At 41.0% G+C, this 21,608-nt stretch overlaps 1 protein-coding gene across 8 annotated transcripts in view; it reads right to left on the minus strand.

Moving 5' to 3' along the window:
• Nucleotides 1-21,608, minus strand: part of LOC120548328 (signal-induced proliferation-associated 1-like protein 2) — an 88,880-nt gene that overhangs the window by 27,932 nt on the left and 39,340 nt on the right. For all 8 annotated transcript variants that reach the window (XM_039784501.1, XM_039784498.1, XM_039784502.1 and 5 more), the window contains 7 exons: nucleotides 20,502-20,635; nucleotides 19,048-19,236; nucleotides 14,041-14,215; nucleotides 13,643-13,746; nucleotides 12,287-12,444; nucleotides 11,044-11,620; nucleotides 2,433-2,707 (listed from right to left, as the gene is read on the minus strand). In XM_039784501.1, coding sequence (XP_039640435.1) covers nucleotides 2,433-2,707; nucleotides 11,044-11,620; nucleotides 12,287-12,444; nucleotides 13,643-13,746; nucleotides 14,041-14,215; nucleotides 19,048-19,236; nucleotides 20,502-20,635 — 1,612 coding nt within the window. The remainder of the gene's footprint in view (nucleotides 1-2,432; nucleotides 2,708-11,043; nucleotides 11,621-12,286; nucleotides 12,445-13,642; nucleotides 13,747-14,040; nucleotides 14,216-19,047; nucleotides 19,237-20,501; nucleotides 20,636-21,608) is intronic.

A 21,608-nucleotide genomic window follows, 5' to 3' on the forward strand; every position in this document is an offset into this window, starting at 1 on the left:
GGGTTAGCTTTACAGTCGTAGCAAAACAAAAATTTCAGAATCAACCGTCGGCAGACACAGACGAGGAGGAACACCCCTGGCCTCATATTGAAAGCATGTTTACCTTAGTAAAAGTGTGAAACAGCAGCTCCATTACCTTGTTCTAGTTCTGCCTGCAGAGCCTGGTAAAAAAGTATAAAGGTTTGGAAATTTGTGTTACTTGTGCTTATTGATTTTTTTTATTTATTATTATTTTATTCATTTTATTTTTTAAGTACTTGAATTTACCTGGATTATTTTAATTTAAGCCATTTTGTAATTAATTAATACATTTTAATATATTTGATTGGATGAACTATAATTTGCCTAAAGATGATTATTTTGTATTTTTGTCCATCTGACTGAATGCTTGTGTTAAAAAATAAATCAGACGTTAATCAACAGTTACTCAGTACTTGAGTAGTTTTTTCATCAAGCACTTTTTTTTACTCTTACTCAAGTAATTATTTGGATGACTACTTTTTACTTTTACTTGAGTCATATTATTCTGAAGCAACAGTACTTTTACTTGAGTACAATTTTTGGCTAGTCTACCCACCTCTGTATAATGCATACTTTTGGGCACAATGCTATAAAGCATGTGTATTTTTGAAAACCATAGTTTATTTTACTGGCCGTCTAAAAGCTTTCCTTACAGAATCCTCCATCCTGTGTGTAACCCACATCTCCACAGACACGCGTTTGTCGACACAGAGTCCGTTTTGGAAGATGTTTGTTTTGTCTGCTTTTGGCTTCCCTGAACTGCGATTACGATTGTATCATCATGTATCATCACAGCTCATGGTAAGAGGATTAGATGTCTTTTCTGCCGGAGAGGCTGCTGTGTTGGATTCACGGATGAGGCATGTTCGCCCACCATCTGGGGGCTGCAAATATGTTACTACTCTGTTGCCAGACCAGAACAAACCAGAACACGTGCCTACTATGTAGTCTTTGACATAATGACACACAAAAATTGCATTAATTTATTTATTTGTCGCCTGGTTTGACAATGGGGCGGAAAATTTGCATCAGCTGTGTGCTTGGTATTTCAGACTGGACGTGCTGCGATGATAGCTCAGTTCACAACGACTAAAACACACAGATCACTTTGGTCTTGTCAATGGAACCATTTGGCAACTTTTTTTAAAGTAAACTTTCCATTCACAATCTTATTTGCATCCATTTTGGCATCTTGCCCTCGCCATCCACTCAAAACTTAACATTAGCCTACTACTCTTTGGCCGGCTTGCAAGCCCAAACAAGTGTGTGCGGCGTGCCTGTTGTTTTGTTTCCAGGCTAGCTAGATCCGGTGTGGTGTTGTTTTTCTAACATTACTAGTTGTTGCAACAGCATGCGAAAAAAAGTTTGCTAGGCCACAAAGAACGTTAATCTCGCGATAAAAAAATTGACGCAGTTAAATTGGGTTTGCGTTAACGGCATTAATAACGCGTTTAACTGACAGCACTACTTTTTTAAACAAAATTACTCAACCCGATTAATCAATTATCAAAATAGTTGGTGACTAATTTAATATAATCTTTGCAGCTCTAGTCCACGGGTTTTAATTTTAATGATTAGCAAACTATATTAGCATTACCTGGAACATCATAAACAGAAAATGGTATTAAGTGGAGGTATTCTCTCTGCACTCTTTCACATCATTTTGCTGTGGTTATCTGTGACAAAGTGGAAAAAACATCCGTTGGTACACGAATCTGTCAGCCTGAAGCACAACCAAAACAAAGATGTCGAAAATGTGAGTGAGAAAGAGACAAAACAAAACAAGCAGAACGAGCATTTTACACAGACCATGTGTCCCTAAAAAGCCAAAACACTCCCACCCTAATTGCTGAATAGAAGATAAGGCGAGGTTAGGAAAAAAAAAAAAAAGCAATCTGCAAATGTGAGCTGTCAGACAATGGCAGCGAGAGTTGAGCCATTAATCAAAATGCTCCTCTCATTATCATTAGGGAGAAACGCTGACTGTCCGTGTCTGCGTGACTCTACAGCCCTGCTGGAGCTTTCTCTGGCAACAAAGCCACATCAATACAAAGACAGTCCCCTCTCCAGAGAAATCAGCGGAGAGCAACATCAACCCTTGTGCAACAAAAACAGTATGTAAGCATTTCTTTATGCTAATCATCTCAAACATGAGAGAAAATGTCAAGTTAATTTACCCCAGCTGCATGGAAAAATTAGAAAAAGAAACTACTCTTCTGTTATGCCTCATACATATTTTTTTTTTATTTTCTTTTTAGGAGCACCTGCTTCTCCATTTCACTAACCACAGGGGCCAAAATGTAAAGACATTAGGAAGTCTGAATGTGTTTTGTAAGTATCCTTTGGCTGTAGTGTAGTTAGAAAGTGTTAGTTTTCAAGTAAAACATAAGAAAACAAAGGTGTGGAGTTACCTTCGGGGAGCGCCGTCTTCATGGGGCTGGATTATAACCACTTTGACGCTGACGGATGTGCGCAGCAGGTCAATCATTTGCTCGTGGGTGAGAGTAGCGACAGCCACCTTGCAGATCTCCACCAGTCGGCTGCCCTGCCTCAGCCCTGCCTTCCAGGCGAAGCCAAAGGGCTCCACGTCGGCCACGATGCCCTCAAAGTTGACGTGGAAACCGAGCTGGCCGAGGCTGTTCCGGCGCAAAGTCATCTCTGACGTCTCGCAACCTCTCGTGGTGATCTGGAACCAGAATCAAAATCGATGTATTCATCATCTACAATAAAAGTATATTGATTTTGTTTTGATTGCACTGATCCAAAAACATAAAAGACACCAGAAACACTTTAGTAGAAAATGAAGTGTTTCGTGAAATGGATGCAATCGCACGAGGAAAACAAAACAAGCATGAGATGGACAGAGAAAGACTGGAAGTTGAGTGATTTTAATATCCCTGTATGGGAGCTTTCTAAGCTAATACAGTATATTCCAACATCAGCCTTCAACAGTGTACAATTTCCATCTCTTCTAGTAGATGTGTGTGCGTGTGTGTGGGGGTTTTATTACACAAGAAACACACATATGCACACACAAGTAAAATACTATTAGAGTAGAGCAACATCCTTTCCTTAGGCCAAAGTGCACAAGCATGTTTGTTTGGAAAATTCAAAGAACCTCTCAAAATGGAAGTTAATAAGAAGGTACATGACAGAGCTAACTGGCTTAGAGGTGCATAGAGGCAGCTAAAACACACATTTACTGCACACACAGATACACACCAGTTTCTATGGACACCGACTACAGTGGCACTGTGGGTGCTGTGTGGAAAATTAGGATCAACACGTCCCCTGAAACACAGACCTGTCAATACAACTAAGTCCATTAACCAGAGCTTACTTCTATAAAAGGACAACATTTACTCAACAACACATAATCTGCATCCACTGGCAGTTAATGAACACAACATGATCTCTTCACCCTTTTTTTCTCACAATTCTGCAGACTGCAGCCAGGGACCGGAGACTTCCTCAATGGATACTTGGCGGACAGTTGCTGCTTGTCAAATTGCACGCTTGGAGGAAACTTAAACTTGGTTCTTGTCCAATCATGTACTTACATGCAAATGAAGTTTGTCACTTTGCTCAGCAGCGGCTTGGTCTAAGCCTCAGCTTTATGCAATTTAGGTTCAACTGAAGTTCAGGCAACCCTCTTGGTTCAGTAGCAATACTTCAGTAAAAACACACCAACACTAGACCGAACAGAGATGAAAACTTGCAACTGCAGCCTATCTATATTCACCTCAATGACATGAAGTGACTGAGCTTATATATGCAGTGTGGGTAAACCGTGGGATTGGGCAAGTTTTCTTGTGACATACTGGAAAGAAACTCACACTGCACCCAATGAGCTTTAATCACCCATCAGATTAGTCATGGTTCAGCTGTGGTTGACTGCCTCCATTTGCCTCCGAGTGGCAGCTGGCTTCAGGGACACATTAACTCCGACTATAGCCTGTCAACACTTCACCAGATTCTCACACTGGCAGAAATCCTACCCTGCTGTGTGAGAGGGGACCTGAGACAACCATGATGGATCTCATATAGTGAGACACAACCCTAAAACTTAACTATTTACTTAGAAAAGGACAAATTCTGTTAGTGAAATTAGTTAAAGTCACAGTCTCCGTTATGCAATAAATACATGTTTATAGATTAAGTTTACAAAGAGACAAAACTGTTGTAGCACTTTGGTGAGATGAGCCACAATCTAAACAATCACTCTGCATTAAACATTAAGGGCAAACGAAATTGGAAATGTGAAAAGCCCAAAAGCTCTCTGGTGGGCAAAGTCTGGAAGGAAATGGCCTGTGCATGAAGAAAACATTGGTCAGGGTATTAGGGACCTGCCCTTTGTCAGAAATTCATTAAGCCTAAATAATAGCTTTCTAAATGCCTTCATCAACGCCCTTTATTCAGTCCATCCAGAAAATTAATGGGCCCAGGTTCTCCTTCAAATGGCCCAAATCTATATGGCTGAATGTAGCAGGACACTCATTATCTCAAGGAGGGATTTGTGGCCTGTAAAGTATTTTGATGAAAGATGGTGACGCGGACACACGTGTGTGTGTGTGTGTGTGTGTGTGTGTGTGTGTGTGTGTGTTACATTAAACTACAACACTGTCCCAAAGAAGCAAACTTTCTCAGCATCAAATCTGTTGTCAAGTAGTGTTGATGACATTGGTCCTCAAGTGAGAGGTCTGACAGTCAGAAGGAGCTTTGACACTGATGACACCGTCTGTAGAGGTTTCACAGACATGACATAACACGGTCATCCCACTGAGCTTCAAAGTACTGGAGTGCAGATTGGTAATCGAGTGACATCAGTCTCCTCCTGGGCTGAATATTTGTGAATCAATTTCTAAATATAGGACGGTGGCTTTTAGTGAGATACGGTACCACTTTGAGTAGCCAGAGCAAGACATTCATGTCAGCAGATACTAATAAAGCCTCAAAATGGTGCTGATTAGTACTGATTAATCAATTAGTTGATTGACAAAAAATGTATCAACAACAAACATGGCAATCTATTCAGAATTTTAGTGGTTGATTAAGCAGAAAGCAGAAATGCTAGATAGGAGTACATTGAATGTCTTGGGATTTTGCCCATGATGTAAAGAGGTCATCATGGGCAACAACCTTTTGGACATTTTATAGCATAAACAATTAAACAATAATGAAAAACTCATTTTTGCAGTCTCTAAACTGATAGATTATACTGTAAAGCCCTTGTGGTATAGTACTCGTAGAACCCGTATGTAACCCGTACGGACATGTACCTAAACACAAGATCTGTTTTGCTTTTCAACCGCAGGCAGTACTCTTAAAAGGACAAATCCAGCGAAAAATGAACCTAGGGGTTAATAATAATGTGTACCGAGTCGACCGTTCTCTGGGATTTGTTTTCATGCTAATCGAATGTGACCAGTTTTGGTGCAAACCGCTAATTAGCTTATAACGCTAGTCGTCGGGGCACGGGTAAAGTAAAAAGAAATCGCGATTTTTCTATACCACTAACAAGGCTCAAAATAGCACAAACGATAGTTTATAAAGACAGTACCGTTCACATATACCTGCAGATGCCATCTTGGAAAAACAGTCATGACCAGTCGAACGACAACATAGCTCAAGCACGGCATTCGTCTGGTCATGTCGGTTTTCCCAAGATGGCACCTGCCTGTATATGTGAACGGTACTGTCTTTCTAAACTATCTTTTTAATAAACTGTCTGTACACTTACAAAGTTCTCAATGCTTCGGTTTACACATAGGGACCCTCATTATGCTACCGTGGAAGTGTGGTGCCATTTTGAGCCTTGTTAGAAATAGCAATGTCTTTTTACTTTACCCATGCCCCGATGACTAGCGTTATAAGCTAATTGGCGGTTTGTGCTAAAACTGGTCACATTCGATTAGCATGAAAACAAATCCCAGAGAATGGTCAACTCTGTACACGTTATTAAGCCCTAGGTTCATTTTGCGCCAGATTTATCCTTTAAATGTATGCAGGGTTGTCGTTAACCACAGAGCAGCGGGTTGTTTTTTTTTTCTCCTGCATTAATCAGATGTGTGAAAGAAAGCCTTCGACAGCCAGGCACTGAGAAACAAACTAAAAAAATTATTTTTCATTCCTTACTGCTACATCCAGCTTACAATACACAGGAACATCTGCACCACTCAACGGACTGCAGTCAGTGTGCTAGGTACCTCAACAGAGGTGTAACGAAAAAATGGGACGAAATGGAGCTGTTCTATTGGTATGGAAACGTAAAAATACCCGTTCTAATGTGTAATGAACTAAACTGAAGTGGACTGGTTGGTGTAAACAATTTTTATCATTATCCAATAATGTCAGAAATATTTTGTTTTATATTGTTTTATCAGACCAACAGTCTTAAACCCAAAGATTTCCAACTGGTCGCTTATCAAAACAGCTGTTGCTATTACAAAAGAACTACTGACCAGATTGTCATGAAATTTGGTGGAAGGGTGTAGCATGGGCAAAGGAAGAACCCTTTGCATTTTGGAGCGGATCTGAATCACAAGGTGGATGCAGAAATATATATACTTCACTTGAAATTGCGAGATAGGGCATTTGTGCAGCATTCATGTGGGGTTGTAATAATTGAAAAAATGAGTTCCCTTCAGGGAAAATTCCCACTGCATTAACATTGTGAGATAGGGCATGCCTTGGCGGAGGTTTGGCCTCTCTGAGTGCCCTTCTATTTTTTCCTCATTTTATTTTGCTACTTTGCCTCTTCTATCACTCAAATTATAGCAGATATTGTGACTTTTATATCCTATCCCTGCTGATGCATACAGTACATAAAGAAACACACACAATGAGGAAGACTGTCTGTACTTTTTTAAGGGAAACAAAATAAATAAGGCATGCAAGCCAAGATGACTTGTCTCATAAAAGCTGAACACGCGGCCACCCAGCTCAGCAACACCCTGGAGCGCAGGATGGTATCACAAAGCTTTTAGTTGTGCTCTCTCACTGGTCTCCTCTGTGTGTTACAGTGGGCATTCTGTTCATTCTGGTTCGCATTACATCACAGGTCCGGCAGCCTGTAAATCCTTCCAATGAAACACGATTCAAGTCCAACCTCTGGGACATTACCGACACCTTTGGGACAACGTATGCACGGTCAGCTTATACCCAAATGTGCCTACTGCTGCTGCTTCACTGTCTGTGTGAGTAACACAAATAGCCACCCACTTATTAATACTTATTCTGAGCTTTTCCTGTGAAATATCCCTCACAAATCCCATGGGTAAGTGGACAGTAAATGTGAGAGGATATTAGCATAGTGAATGAGGAAGCGTTGTCCTTTGACTAATCACAAATGCTAATATATCCTGCTCTGTCCTTTCTTACAATGAGTTGAGTAGACGCTGAATGACATCCGTGTCCTTTTAAGATTAATTATGGTAAATACTTCTTAGGGATTCTTTTTGAGGTGGTTGGGATATGCAAAAATCTCTGTGCTCATGTGCACATTTACTTTTGCTTGGTTTAAAAGTTCACTGCAAAAGGTGATAATAAAAAGTGTAATTATCTCAGCCTATCGTTATCCTCAGGAAAATGTTCTTGCGTCTTTCGCAGGAAGTGGATTGGTACTCCCATGTTGTTCGCTTAACCAATGGCATGCTGGCTGGAGTCTATTGGAAATTTTGAGACTGTTGAGGACACTGCCAAAGGGATTTGTGGAGGAGAGTATGCAGGCAGACAGGCAGAAATAAGGTCATGCACAGCTCAGGTTTGGATTTTGGGATTCAACCTCAATATTTTTTTTAAAGGAAACAAAGGGTTGCCCGATTAGAGGTTCAGTAAACAAACCATGGAAATTAGAATAGGATAAGCAAGGCTACGTAACAACACAAGGAGCGGAAACAAGGCATCGGATGCCAGTGTCCAGGCTGAGGAACCAGGTGTTTTGACCTATTTTAAGACATGCAGACCCCCCCAAAAAAAAAAAAAAAAGAAATCACACAATGTAACCACAGAGCCACAGAGTTGTACAGGTGGCCAAGTCAGAACTACAAAATGGGGATGAGAGAAATTGGACTAAGTGGATAGCTCTCAATAGGAGTGAAGTAGTGAGGCCAAGTGTCCTCTATTCTTAGCCTGTCAGACCTAAAAAAAAAATGCCTGTTTTTCCTCTCCTCCCCTTAAAAACTGGGTTGGTGTCCTGTTTAAACTACCTCCTCCTGTACCTGTGCCCAGACATCCACAAAATCACATCATCGCTAATCTGCCACTCCCATTAAATAAACCGTCTGTCGCAAGGAGTGGCTGTGGCTTTTTTGTGTTTTTTTGTTTGTTTTTTAATTAAAAAAGCTGTTTCATAATGGTTGATCCTGATCAAGCGCAGGACAACATCTGTACTTGTGTGACCTAAATGTTTAACTGTACACCTCTGCAGATTCTGTGTGATGAGCCAAAGAAAGCTATCAACATGAGGTCTATAATCCTCTCTGGACTCCAAAGATTTCACTTTACAGTTTCACATTCAAGGGACACTCATCTCTGAGCCAAAAAGGACCAGGCAGACAGGTTAGAGGAAAGTCAGAAAAAAACAAATACATTTTGAGTTTATTCTGTCAGGAATGCTGAAGAAAAAAGGCAGTGAAAGAAACACAAAGGGAAAAATATATAAATAAAATAGCAGAAGCTCAGCGTAGAGTTGCAACACATGAGACTTGACAGGATAGATATAGGTTAAGCAAGCAACAGTTCTGCTGACATAATGATGGAAATAGAATAACAAGGCTTTGTGGTGAAGTAGTAAAGCTGCAATGGTGAGAGCGATATTTGCAGAATGCATTGTTTCACCACAGAGCTACCACAACTATCCCAAAGTAAAATGCCTCACTGCACAATTTAAAGTAAATGCAGCCAATTTCCTTCACATGCCATGCAGCTTATGTGTGAAACATGGTCATAATAGATTTACTGGGCAATTCTGATGACAGACTGCTACCCAGTGTTTCATGGAAGTTACTTATAAGCAGATATGTATAGTAACAAAGTAGAACTACTGTACTTAAGTACTAAAAGGCTGTATCTGTACTCTACTTTTTTTCTCCTATTTCCACTTTTACTTCAGTCCATATTTTCGATGAGTTTAATACTTTTACTCAGATAAATTTTTTATGTGCTGCATCGTTACTCAGTACTGTTGTGAATTCCTCACGCTACGGAGACTGTGTAGGTTACAGTGTGTATAGTTACGGCTACGTTAGTTACGTACGCCAATTACGTAAGTTACAGAAGAAATCCCCGAGATTGCCTCGTGTTTCTTTTCATTACTGCAGTAGCCTGTTCAGAAGTCAGAGACGAGGTTAGTTTGTACTCTTGATATTAGTTATTGTTGCTGCAGACTAAGCTATTCCTGAGTTGTTTCAGTCTGCAATGAGTACTGAATGTTAACCGTTTGACCCTGTGATGTGAAGTTGTTATCTGTATTTTGCTAGCTTGCTAACTTTCCACTGTACAACCTTATATATATATATATGTCAATGTGTACAACACACACGTTACTAGCTAGTGTGTGATATACGTTTTTTGGGGCTTCAATCGTTACTGTGCTGAGAGGATGTTCATTTTACTTGTCCGCACAGTGTGATAATTGTACATTTAATTTCAATATCTGTTAATAAGTGATTAATAATCCACTGTTATATCAGATAATAGTAGTTATAACAGCTGTGACATTAATGTACCTTTTTGGGGTTTATTTCAGAAACTTCCTTCATATATCCAGCAATGTACAGCTTGTGACTGCCTGTAATGCACCATCTTACTACCAAGTAAAAAGTTGAACTCCACCTGGTGACTCGTGCTCTCTGATAGGAGGCCTGGAGCAGCTAATACACATTATCCAGCATTCACAGGGTTAAAATCCCAACAGTTACAATTATCAAAATGTTACAAATCATTCCTTGTGCTGCAGCTACAGCCAAAGGAATTGTGAGTGTCCTTTAGGCTAAACATTTGAAATAATATAAACAATATGATATTCAAACTTTTGACTGCTTTCTTTAATAACTACATAACACAATCCTTTTAAAATAAACTACTTGCAATACTTAAGTAAAAAAAATGGAACCTCACACTTAAGTGTGGTGCTTAAAGAGCACTTCAACTTCTACTCAAGTCACTTTTTGATAGAGCACTTGTACTTTTACTCAAGTCTGGGTCTCTAGTACTTTATACATGTCTGCTTATAAGTCTCTTTTTAGGGAGGATATACTGGTGAACTCATTTTCAAAACAAGGAATGGCATTATCATTAAATATTGGAACTAAAATTACTCCAAGGAGGTTCATAAAAGATAGGAAAAAGCTATTTAATCAGCGGTCAACAAAGCTGCAATAGCACTTGTTTGGATGCCATATTAGAGGTAAGACAACAACAATTGTGCTTCCCCAGCAATGTAGAGCAAAGAGAAGACCGGCGCAAATGTTCTCTCTTCATTTCCAAAAGAGTGACCAAAGATGAATGCAGCATGCATAGAGAGACGATACAGCCTAGATTCTTTGTTTGCTTTCCTGGCGCACAAATCTGCCCCGTGGCTGAACAGGAAACGGTGTCATGAATATTTGGCTAGTGTTGATGCTTTTTTTTTTTTTTTTTTTTTTATCTGTCAGTGCATGTTTGCGTGTTACTGCCAACCTGGGCTGTACCTTGGCCGATCTATTAAAACCGTTTTGACACACCCCTGGGTTGACGACTTGATTGTTTTACTATAATATGCTAATTATATCAAAAATAAAGTGGATGCCAAACTAAGGCGAAACCCTCAATTAGCCACAGAGAGCTCCTACAGAGAATTACTCCCTATGTGAGGAAATGCAGTGTTTTAAAACCTCTTTGTGTGGTGTGGTATGATTTGAGAAAACTGAAACTGAATAGATAAAGTATGCTCAGATCATCTCCCCTATGGTCTAATCCAGAAGAGATTAAAACCTCTAAAATGACAGAGATTATTACAGTTGAGCCTTTAAAGGATCTTACCTCTAGTCTTTGCACCATCTCCCTGATGTCTTCTCCGCAGTTGTCGTGGGCAGACAGCATGATACACTCCCCTCGCTCATAGAAGATCTTAATGCTCATAATCCCTGAGGTCCATCCAATGACGTCACGACAAGAGCAGTTGAAGACCACATTTTTGGATTCCTCCTCGATGAGGACAATAAACTCATTGGATATGCCGAGCAAGCAGTCCACGTCCATCGATTGGCCAAAGTCCCGTGCACGGACGCTCCAGGTGATGGCGCCAACACTGAACAGATGTGCGTCCTTCCTGGGTTTCACCTTCTCCTTCTTTTTGGCTCCGAGGGTGATGAAGCTGAATTTGACAGCGGAGTCAATAGTGGCTGTGCTAACAAAGTTCTCAGCCAGGTCTTTCAGGTACTCCTGCCGCGTGCGAGTCGCCATGGCTCGGAACTTCTCCGACTTGTGCGCGGCGTTTTCTCCGTTGATGACCTTGGCGAGCAGGAAGTCCCTGAATACTGCTGACTTTGGGAAAGTTACAGACTTGGGAATAGGGGGGCCGAACGGAGGTACGTCTTTAGATCTGGACACGGCCACGCTGGAAAACGGGAAGGAATCAATAAATCAAAAGCAGTGGTGACTTTTGAGAGAATATAAAAAGGTGAACAGGTATTGAAATGTGCATATAATGAGCAGCCATTTGAAGAGTGTTGAAAATATATCGCTTTCAGGGAAATTATTTCTGGTGGAAAGACTCAGAGGAGCTCAGACTAATCTTGCTCTGCTTAACAAATGCTATGTTATTAACAAGAGTCGTCTTGACTTCAGAAACACTCGTAGAGAGTCGTAAGTCATAATTTCAAGGTGTCTCTGAAGATAATAACCGTATCATCACTGAACAGATCAAAAGAGCCTTGTGATTCCCGCACATTACGATAAAGTCATGACAGAAACCACAGAAAGCACTCCGCTATTATTATTATTCTTTCAAATGAAGTGCTCTTAAAAGTTCATGTAGAACCATTTGGCATGAAGACATTTATGCAAAGCACATCAAAAGATAAACACATTCCTCTAAATTGTCTTGAGGATATTAGCTTGCTTCTTATCCCATGGCAAGGCACTCTAATGTTTGGTGGTTTGACTCAAAGCCACCAAATTCAGATGTTACAATTGTACCCTCTCCTCCTCTCCTTTTTCAGCAGCCTGAGTAAAATAGCTTTAAGAGAGCCTTGCAGGTGTGGTGCATGCTTGTTTTATTTACCTGTAGCAGACGTTATCAGTGCAGGGGTTGTGGACCTTGACGATGACAAACACATGTTGGAAATGAGAGCGGATGTGTTTGGGAGTGAAAGGAAGGGCCCCGGGCTCCTGGAATACTATGGTGACGATATCATTGCCAATGTGCCTCTTCCTTAATAACTATAAAAGGAAGGATAAATTGAGTCAAATACAGAAGAAGGGAGAAAAGGCATCACATACAGGGTGAATATAGTACAATAGTTCACTTGTGGAGGGTGATTACGTCGGGTTTGAAAGCATTTGAGTGGACAAGTCAAGGAAATTAAAGTCCCCATAATATTTAAATGTAAAGTGACAAGTTAAATGTAATGTCTTTGGCATTAGTAGCACCACAAGGACAACAAACCATTTACAGAGCTCTAAACACAGATTTACTTGTTGATACAGCTTCATATTTTTGATTCTTGCCTTGCTCAAGGGCACCTCAGTGGTGGTAATGAGGGAGGGGCAAACGCTGCTCTTTCACTTTCCCCGCCCAGCTTTATCCTGTCGGTTCGGGGATTGAAGCGACGACCTCAAGAAGCTCGCTTCTCTAACCTTTAGGCCTTATTGGGTGAAGGAGACATATTCCCCCAAACCCAATTTAGACTGCTTGTATTGCTGAATTGTGCAGATAGTTAACCTCATTCTCTGGTTGGCAGCGAGGGTCAGCAAGCAGGATTAGAGGGTTCCAAGGTAAATTGGAAAGGATGAAGAAATGAATGTGGCGAGCTCTGCTTGGGCCTCCTGGAAGATTACAACCAGGGATTAAATTTAACTATTGGACTCCATGAAATACAATTAACCCCCTCCCCAATCCTGCTGAAGTTTTAGATGCACTTGATAGATTAGGTCTCTGCAGCGTTTCACTATAGATCCTGCCCCTGACTCACACACCGCTTCCCTCAGTATCTACGTTGTTAATATCTCTGTAGGTTGTATCCACAGGTTTTTTATTATGGGCTCAACCTCTGTAATGGCGGCTTAGTCGGGCCATCGCTCACCAGTCCACCACTGTATGCACTTAATTCCACTTGTTAGCGCAGATAGACTCAGAGGCCCATCTAATACCACGTCGGGTCCAGCCCCTGGGGATGCATTGATTAAAGTCCTACTATGAGGTACTGTTACCATGGCAATGCTCATGCTTTCAACTGATAAGTCATTACTGGGCAAAATGAGCCTCTGGGGAAGATTGGCAGGAGCCCGGATTGAAGAAATCCTAAAAGAAAGCTACTCTGGTACTTATTACCACCATTAGACTCCGGCTCACCACACAGTAAAGCAAACATGGTGGTCTGCTGAAAGGGATAGAGTGTGGAGTGTGGAGTTTACTCACCTGCTGTCTGTTGTTGGGTGTGTGGGGGAGCATGGTGGACACGTGAAACATCAGCTCATAGTCCTTATAGGTGGTATAGAGAGAGTGTGTGCCTGTGGAGTCCGCTGTAACACAGGACAGGGCAGTCAAGGTCTCCGGCCTCGTTACAAAAGGCCATTGTGTTAGATAAGCTGATGATGTAATTGAATAGAAATCAAGATTAAATTTAAGTAGACTTAAAAAAAACATATATGCTCAATATATATATATATATATATATATATATATATATATATATATATATATATATATATATATATATATATATGAAAAAGCAGAGCACCTGCACTCAGCAGGATGGAAAGTGTGGGCTTTCACTCTGTGAACCTTTAGTTTGATCTTTTTTTTTTTTTACTTACTCTTGTTATCCAGCTGAGCTCTGTACTTGGTGAAGCCTTTGAGGCGCACCCTCTGGCCAAGCAGATCCAAGAACTCTTCCAGTGCCGGTCCGGCACTCTCGTTGTTGTACATCTCTTCCTCTGTGCTCTGGCCCGCCTTGCAGTAAAGCACTCCCACCTTGTGCTGGAAGCTTAGCTGGAATGAGGAACATACACAGACACTCAGCGGGTAAGTATCATTTCCTGTCACCGATACGTATCACACCCACCACACTCATACATACTGTACATTATGCACTCAAAGCATGCAAGTGCCCACTTTCCATCATGTCATAGCTAATGTGAAGGCCTTCATAACCCTGCTAGGAGAGAACTGAAATCCTCTTTTGTGAAGCCCGGCTATGAACTTTCAGGAGCTCTGAGCAGAGCATAAATCAAGCAGATCAAATAGCTGCTACTTTAGAGTAGCTGTGGAGCAACAAGGGAGTGAATTACAGACACAGCAGGTTACCTTTGGTTTATGGCAAAAAAAACTATGTAAGCTGCCAGCAATAGCATTTTAATCATTTCTAAATAGATTTCCTGAAGCAACACCTATGTTTGGTAAAGTACCTAAATACTACACTAAAAAAAGAGACATTGAATGGCAACAACATTGATCTCCCTAACACCCCACTAACTATACTCTTGATTAATTGTTCAACAAAGAGCGCCTCAATAAGGATTAATGTCTTATTCACAGAGAGGAGTATTTATAGACATACACAAGCCAGACAAATCTCACAGGTGTTCACTGCAAGCATTAATATTATCCAGAAATGACAAGTCTGATATGAACTTGTCTCATGAAGAGACAGGAAGAAATAAAACATCCGGAGTGATTATTCTTGCACGGTGAGAGTGCGAGCCCTCTCCACCGCCATGAATCTTTCATGGCTTACAGCTCCCTGATGTTGGCCAAGAAAGGCAGTCAAAGGGGAAAAAATAGCTGAAAAACAGCCCCCTGCGTTTGGCACCTGTTAACCAACAATTCACAGCGGAGGACAGCGGGATCTTGACCCAGGGTAAATGTGTCAATACGGCAAAACGAAAAGGTTTCTCCAAATGTGAAAGCCGACAAAATAATCTATATACTGAAACAAATTGGAATTGTCTTTTTCCTCCGTTACAGGTTATCAGTTCACGGTGTGCTCCTGACACTGTTGTCATGATGGCTTCCTCTCTCGAGCAGTCTGCTCTGCACTAAAGCTCGGAAAGCTATTATACCATCAAGCCCAGTAGAAATGGCCTGATGTGCAATGATGTGGTCTTCTATTTTTTATCCTGCCTTATATGGGCTCACTTAACCTCCTGCTCCGCTTAACAGACTGGGGGACGGCAAGGACAATCGCATTGCCCTTTGGTGCAAATTTGTCTCTGCCTGAAAAGTGCAAACACATCAGGACACATACATGAGTAATGCTCCTGAGGTAAACCTCATTGTGTAACCGCCTATGATGGGTTTCTGGTGGCATCAACTTCTAAAGAGGTAGAGCAGCCATAAAAAAAAACAGCTTTATCCCATTTAACGGATCTGCAATTAGCTAAAATATTCCACTTGCTAAAAATCTGAGCATAAGCTGCTCGACAGCTTTTATTTTCTCTCTCTCTTTACATATATTTTCCCCCAATGTTCCTCTCCCTCTATCGGTCCAGAGCTGGAGGGCGCTGAAAACAGTTCTCCCTTCTCCTTCTCTTTAACAAAAACCCTGTTTAAATGCAATGACAGAAAGATACTTAATGAGTGGAGAGAGAAACGAGGACAATGTTCTCCTTGGAGATCTCTGAAATGCACCTAAGGGATACAGCGGTGCCCTAACACAACACACAATATCACTGTGACATCTGTCTGCACTGCAGTGTCCCAATGCAGCAAAAATAAATAAATAAAATAAAATCAAGCAATATGGCTCCAAAAATCCTAGTTATAATCATAATGCACCATTACGCAAACATCGCTGTTGTAATGTGTGTCGTTTCTAAAAAGGGGAACATGGAATGTAGATGTGGGGGAAAATGAAGTGGAGAACATTCTGGTCACTGCATAATTTCAAGTTAATCCTCAAGCTTTAATATCATTGACAGGGGATTGATTTACATAAGGGAGAGGTGATTTCTTTCAGCAGTGCAACAACAGCCTCAGTAGGTGGTAGATTACTCTATTGAACTTGTGGAACGAATCTCACTTAAGCCTGAATTATACTGCAGACTTGAGCTGTTGCTGTGGGCATCAGAAGTGATTCATGGTCGTGCAAAAGCTTTACCTATTGACTCGTGTACGTTAACTTGATAGGCAGTGTTGGAAATTGGGCAGGGTCTTTGTTCATGTTACGATACAGAGAACTGCAGCGAGAATGGTTTTCTGGGTTAGGAAGGAGGTAATTTGTTCTGCATAATTAAGAGGGAAAGATTAGTAACCTTTCTCTGACCTCTTCGATGTTGTCTTTACTATCACCAAACACCATTATGTGTAGCAACATGCAGACACCCGCAGGTTAGCTTTTACCTTTTCATATCCCCACTTTTATTATCAGGAATTATAAATTAAACCTTAAAATTACATTTTTAATTCTGAAACCGATGCAGCTGATGAACGGTTTCTATTAAACAAGAATTGTGCCATTTCCCAGACTTTAATCTTGAGATGGAAACAACAGATACACATTTTACATCAATGGCTTTCTCAGAATTCTTTTTTTGCATTTGTGATTTCTATCACCTAAAATCACATCTCAAAAATCTGCCTAATGCTTTTCCCAGTCCATCTGCACACAGTCCACTCACTGTGATCTACAATGTGATCTGAAATACACATGCTGTGTTCTCTTCTTACATCCAGGGCCATTACAGCGCAGTCTCCAACACTGCTTTCAGGGATGTTCTTTCTGCAGAACTGATCATGAGGTTATTGTCAAGGCTGTCTGGCTCCAGGATACTCTCATTCACCGACATGCTTTCTGTTCACAGCCAAATGAAGCATTTTCACACTCACATGCACACACTCTACCAACATCTCCTCAGCAGTGTGCATACACACACAGAAAAAGAAATCCTCAGATAAAGCTTTCTACAAGCAGCAGAAGAAAATTATGCACTCAGACAAACAAAAACAAGCCTGGCAGACCACTCTATTTCTCAGTTCTGAGTTGCAGTTCTTCCTGTCCAATATTAGCTTCCTCACATAAACACATTTGATGGGCGGATTACGGGGTGCTTGACATTTTAAACATTTGCGCTGGAAGCATAATATTAATGATTAAAACAGGAGTGTACAAAAATACTGATGTCCAAATATAAAACTGGCCTCCACTGGGCGTTTAGTTTGAGGTCTGTGAGGAGGAGTGCCAGTTGGAAGAGATTTGAGCCGCACTAAGCCTGGGCTCTACTCCTCTGAAAGTAGTTTCTTACATTACTTAATTGCTTTTTTTCCGTGAGTGTCAGTTTCGGTCTTATATCAAAGTATCTGTATCTGCAGACAGTTTCTCATACCAAAGGTATTGGGAGTATGGCTGGTGAACAAACTCCCGTATCAGCTCCTTAAGATCTGGCAGGAAGCACTTCCTAGAGCACTTACTTACAAACTTACTTTGCCATAATTGGATACACAAAGTCTGTCATCATCTTAAGTGCATTTAACTTGCTTTGGAAAGGACACTGCTCTTGTAACAAAACCTTAATATACAAGAGGGACATGGCTGACACATTGTATTATAAAGAGCCTTACCCCTGTCAATAATAATAATAATAATAATAATAATAATAATAATAATAATAATAAGCAGCCAATTTTTTAATAGTAAGACAAGCAATGCAGCACTAGCTAATCCCCCCACACTTCTTTCCATCTTGCGTTTTCATTAGATGAGAAATTAAAGGCCTTAAGATCAAACAACGAATCCATCTCTGACACCTGTGACTATAAAGAGCCCATTTCAGTAATTGTCATTTTATTCAAACAGAGATAATGCAAGATGACATCCTCCGCCGTGCAGGCAGAATACCAAATCACCTGCTCTCAGATGAAGTAAGTTGTCAAAAGTGAGATACTTTAGCTTGTGTCGGAGTGTCCTATCAGCAGAAAATGTATGTCAAAGTACTCAATGCTGGCTACAGAGAGTGTGGGATTCATATTGATTCTATTTAAGTGGGATATTGGCTGTCTTATGCCTTCACACAGGAGCCTGTGTTCATCTATATTAAGCGGCCCACATATGGGATAAAAGTTCCTGCTATTTGAAGCTAATCCCTCCAGTTTCCTTCTATAGCTGACGCAAATGTCAGAAACAGAAACAGATACATCTGAAATAAAAGATCTACTTTATATCATAATATCAATACAGACATTTCATTCATTTCATTTCATTTTGTAATTCCAAGACATTATTCACACTATAATGAGGCAGTGATTCAAAATTAAACTGGGAAATCTGTGTGGAGAATAGTGAATGGGATTTGGCTTTACCTTTCTTAAAAGCAATAGTTCAACATTTTTGGGAATCTGCTCATTTGCCAAGAGAGGAGAAGATTGATACAACTCTCGTATCTTCCCGTTAAATATGAAGATACAGCCAGCAGCTGGTTAGCTTAGTTTAGCATAAAGACTAAAAAAGGAAGAAGAAAAAAAGCTAGCCTTGCTCTATCAGAAGGTAACTAAACCCACCCAACAGCACTACATAACTTTACTAATAAAACACCCATATATCTAGTTTATCCGTACAAGAACCGAAGAGTAATAACAAAAAGACATTGGTTTTATGGGGCTTTTGTGACGCACTATTTCTTGTTCAGACGCATTGAATTCCTAGATGCTCCGCTGGTTGTCTGGGAATCCCAAAGTGACGACAAGACAAGAAAAGTGATATTAAGTCAAACCAAATTGTCATTTTTACACCGCGGCTTTTGTACAAGCAGCAAAAAGACGTATTTCCCAAGCACCAAACATCCCTGACCAAGGCACTCAAAACACTGAGGACATCTCGATGTACTCACCCCCTGCTCGTCCAGCTTGAGTAGCTGCTCTGGGACCTTGGGGGAGTTGATGGCCAGCCTCAGACACTGGATATTAATTTCAGGGATGACGTATTCCAGCACTTCTTTCAGCGGCAGGCCGCGGGCCGTGCCGTGTCTTGCAGTGGATGGTATGGCATCCTCGAGGATGGCTCCACGGAGTGTGGTCAGCTGGCAGAAAAGACAGATGATGAGGTTTAATGTCATGTCAGGATCTCTGTGAATCTGTGATTTTGTTCATTTGGATCTCATTGAGCCATTATATTTTATTTCAAAATCTTGGAAAGGAAAACCAGGCTTATATGCTAGCTGCGGTGTGAGCCAATCATAATATCCTTTAATGTTATGCCATAGTATTTAGGGCAATCGCTCCATTGCGGTTTCATTGGAAAGCATTAGGAACTCACATTCTGAATAATGAAGACAGGCCAACTGAGTGCTAGTTGTTAAGTGGTGTTTTACAAGTAAGATCATTAATGTGCCAGTAAATGTTGACCCAAACGGCTTCAAAACACCCACTCTGTAACCCGGTGTTGTTGTTTTGAACATCACAGACACAATTACACCCATAAATCCCATTTCCATCCGCACAGCCTGTGGACATAAATGTCAGAAGTCAATGGCGGTCCAACAGAGAGGCTTTTGGAAAAGCAGATTACTTAACAGACTTAGAGAGGAAGGGCAAGTGAGAGTGGGCCACGGAGGCAGAGATAGCTGGAGCTAAATGATAGCAGTGCATGCAAATAGACACTCCAGTGGTTGGGGAGTTCAAACATTGTCTGCGTGCTACTTGCAGGGCTACCATGACCCAGATACATTGTTTTATCGTGGGAGTGGTGCTTTACACCAAGAATTGCACTAGATATCAGTGACATTTCCGTGCCTGACACATCTGTGGCACCTGAATTATTCAGTGAATGAGACCACCCAGCATCAATCAAGGAGAGGTTTCTGTACCACCAGGGACAGCGGGAGTTTGTATCTCAGTTTGGATTAAGCATGTTGTGTGTACATGTAGGCGCACGTGGGTTTGTGAGGTTGTGGGAGAGCGAGACGCTGACTCAGATAGACTGCACCAGTGTTTGCATGACTGGCCAACTGAGTCGCAACTGGCACAGAATCATTGGACCAATTAGGGTGCTAGGAACAGATTTAGGGATGGAGAGCTGCGAGAAGCCTCCTCTTGTTTGCAGGGGCACTGAAGCATTCCTGCACTCCTGTACTGCCTGACTGAGCCCTGAGCTGAGTGGCCTTAACGTGTCTTGCTGAATGCAATGTATGAGAAATATCCTTTAAAAGCATGTTCGGGCTTGCAGTCAATTCTTTAATAGAGTGGTAAAAGTCAGGCATCTCCTACCATGCACCCCTAAAAGTTCTACGCTGATTTAAGACAACAAGCAATGCAGAAAAAGTGCAAATCGTTGTATTATAGTTACCTGACTGGTTCTGAAGGTGACTCGGTAGTTGTGCTGCATTCCCTCTTTCTCCTTCCCATCGTCCAGCCTCTCCCTGCGGACACTGACAGCCACCGGTCCCAGATTGTCATCGACCCCAAAGTAGTTTTGATGCTCTGGAGGTTGAGCAAAAATTAAACACACATTAATCATCACATTAAGGGCTCTGAGTGGACGTCAACTTTACTGAATAAAAAAAAAAAAATCAGATTATCAATTTATATTATTGAGTGCATATATATACATTCATGTAAAATAACTATGTGGATTATTGGCCATGGGCGAGCTGTGACACTGATTACAGAAAGCAGCAGGGGTTCAGTAGAGATTTGAAATTGATTCACTTTGGATTAGAGCACTGTGTGTAGTGGTAGCACAGGGAATTAAAAAGCAAACAAACTAAATAAAAATAGAGCCCTGGACAGTCTGACCCACTCTGACCCCAATACTCTTCACAGCATTGGGCTTCTCAAAGTATTATTACAGACATAGGCACATTTTTCGTTCAACGTGATTCATTATTAAAGATGAATGTGGGACTAGAGATTAAAAAATAATAATTATGTTTTAGATTATTCATTTCAAAGTGATGAATATATGATCCCACCACACGCACCCACCTGTATAAGCTGACACTCAGAACCACCAGAGAACAAAAGGAATTTTTGGTCCGGTGGACTCATCCACAGGACTATGACTCGCCCCACTACAGGTACTGCTCCTGCTACGGTTGTCCTTTTACAAACCGTGCTAAAAAAGGGATACATCACTCAAGGTCATCGATAATTGACTGTGCAGGGAGGACGAATGTATGGTAAGCGACAGATAAGGCAAAGTTTCCTGGCTACATGGTATGTGCCCTAAACCACTAGGCCACCAGGCTGTCCCCTCTAGTCAGGCTTATAAGATTTGTGTCCTTTAGTGGAACATAAGCTGAACGGTTTTTGACATTTATGGGGATTGACAGCCACATTTGTGGATTTATTTATAAGAATTGTTGGTCAAAACCAAAAAAAGAGGTTTATACCCTGTAGAAATCAGGATTCAATCAAGAAGAGCTTATGTCAATGTTTACAATGAGAGGATAGT

The sequence above is a fragment of the Perca fluviatilis genome, chromosome 19 (assembly GCF_010015445.1).
Source record: "Perca fluviatilis chromosome 19, GENO_Pfluv_1.0, whole genome shotgun sequence".
Lineage (NCBI taxonomy): Eukaryota > Metazoa > Chordata > Actinopteri > Perciformes > Percidae > Perca > Perca fluviatilis.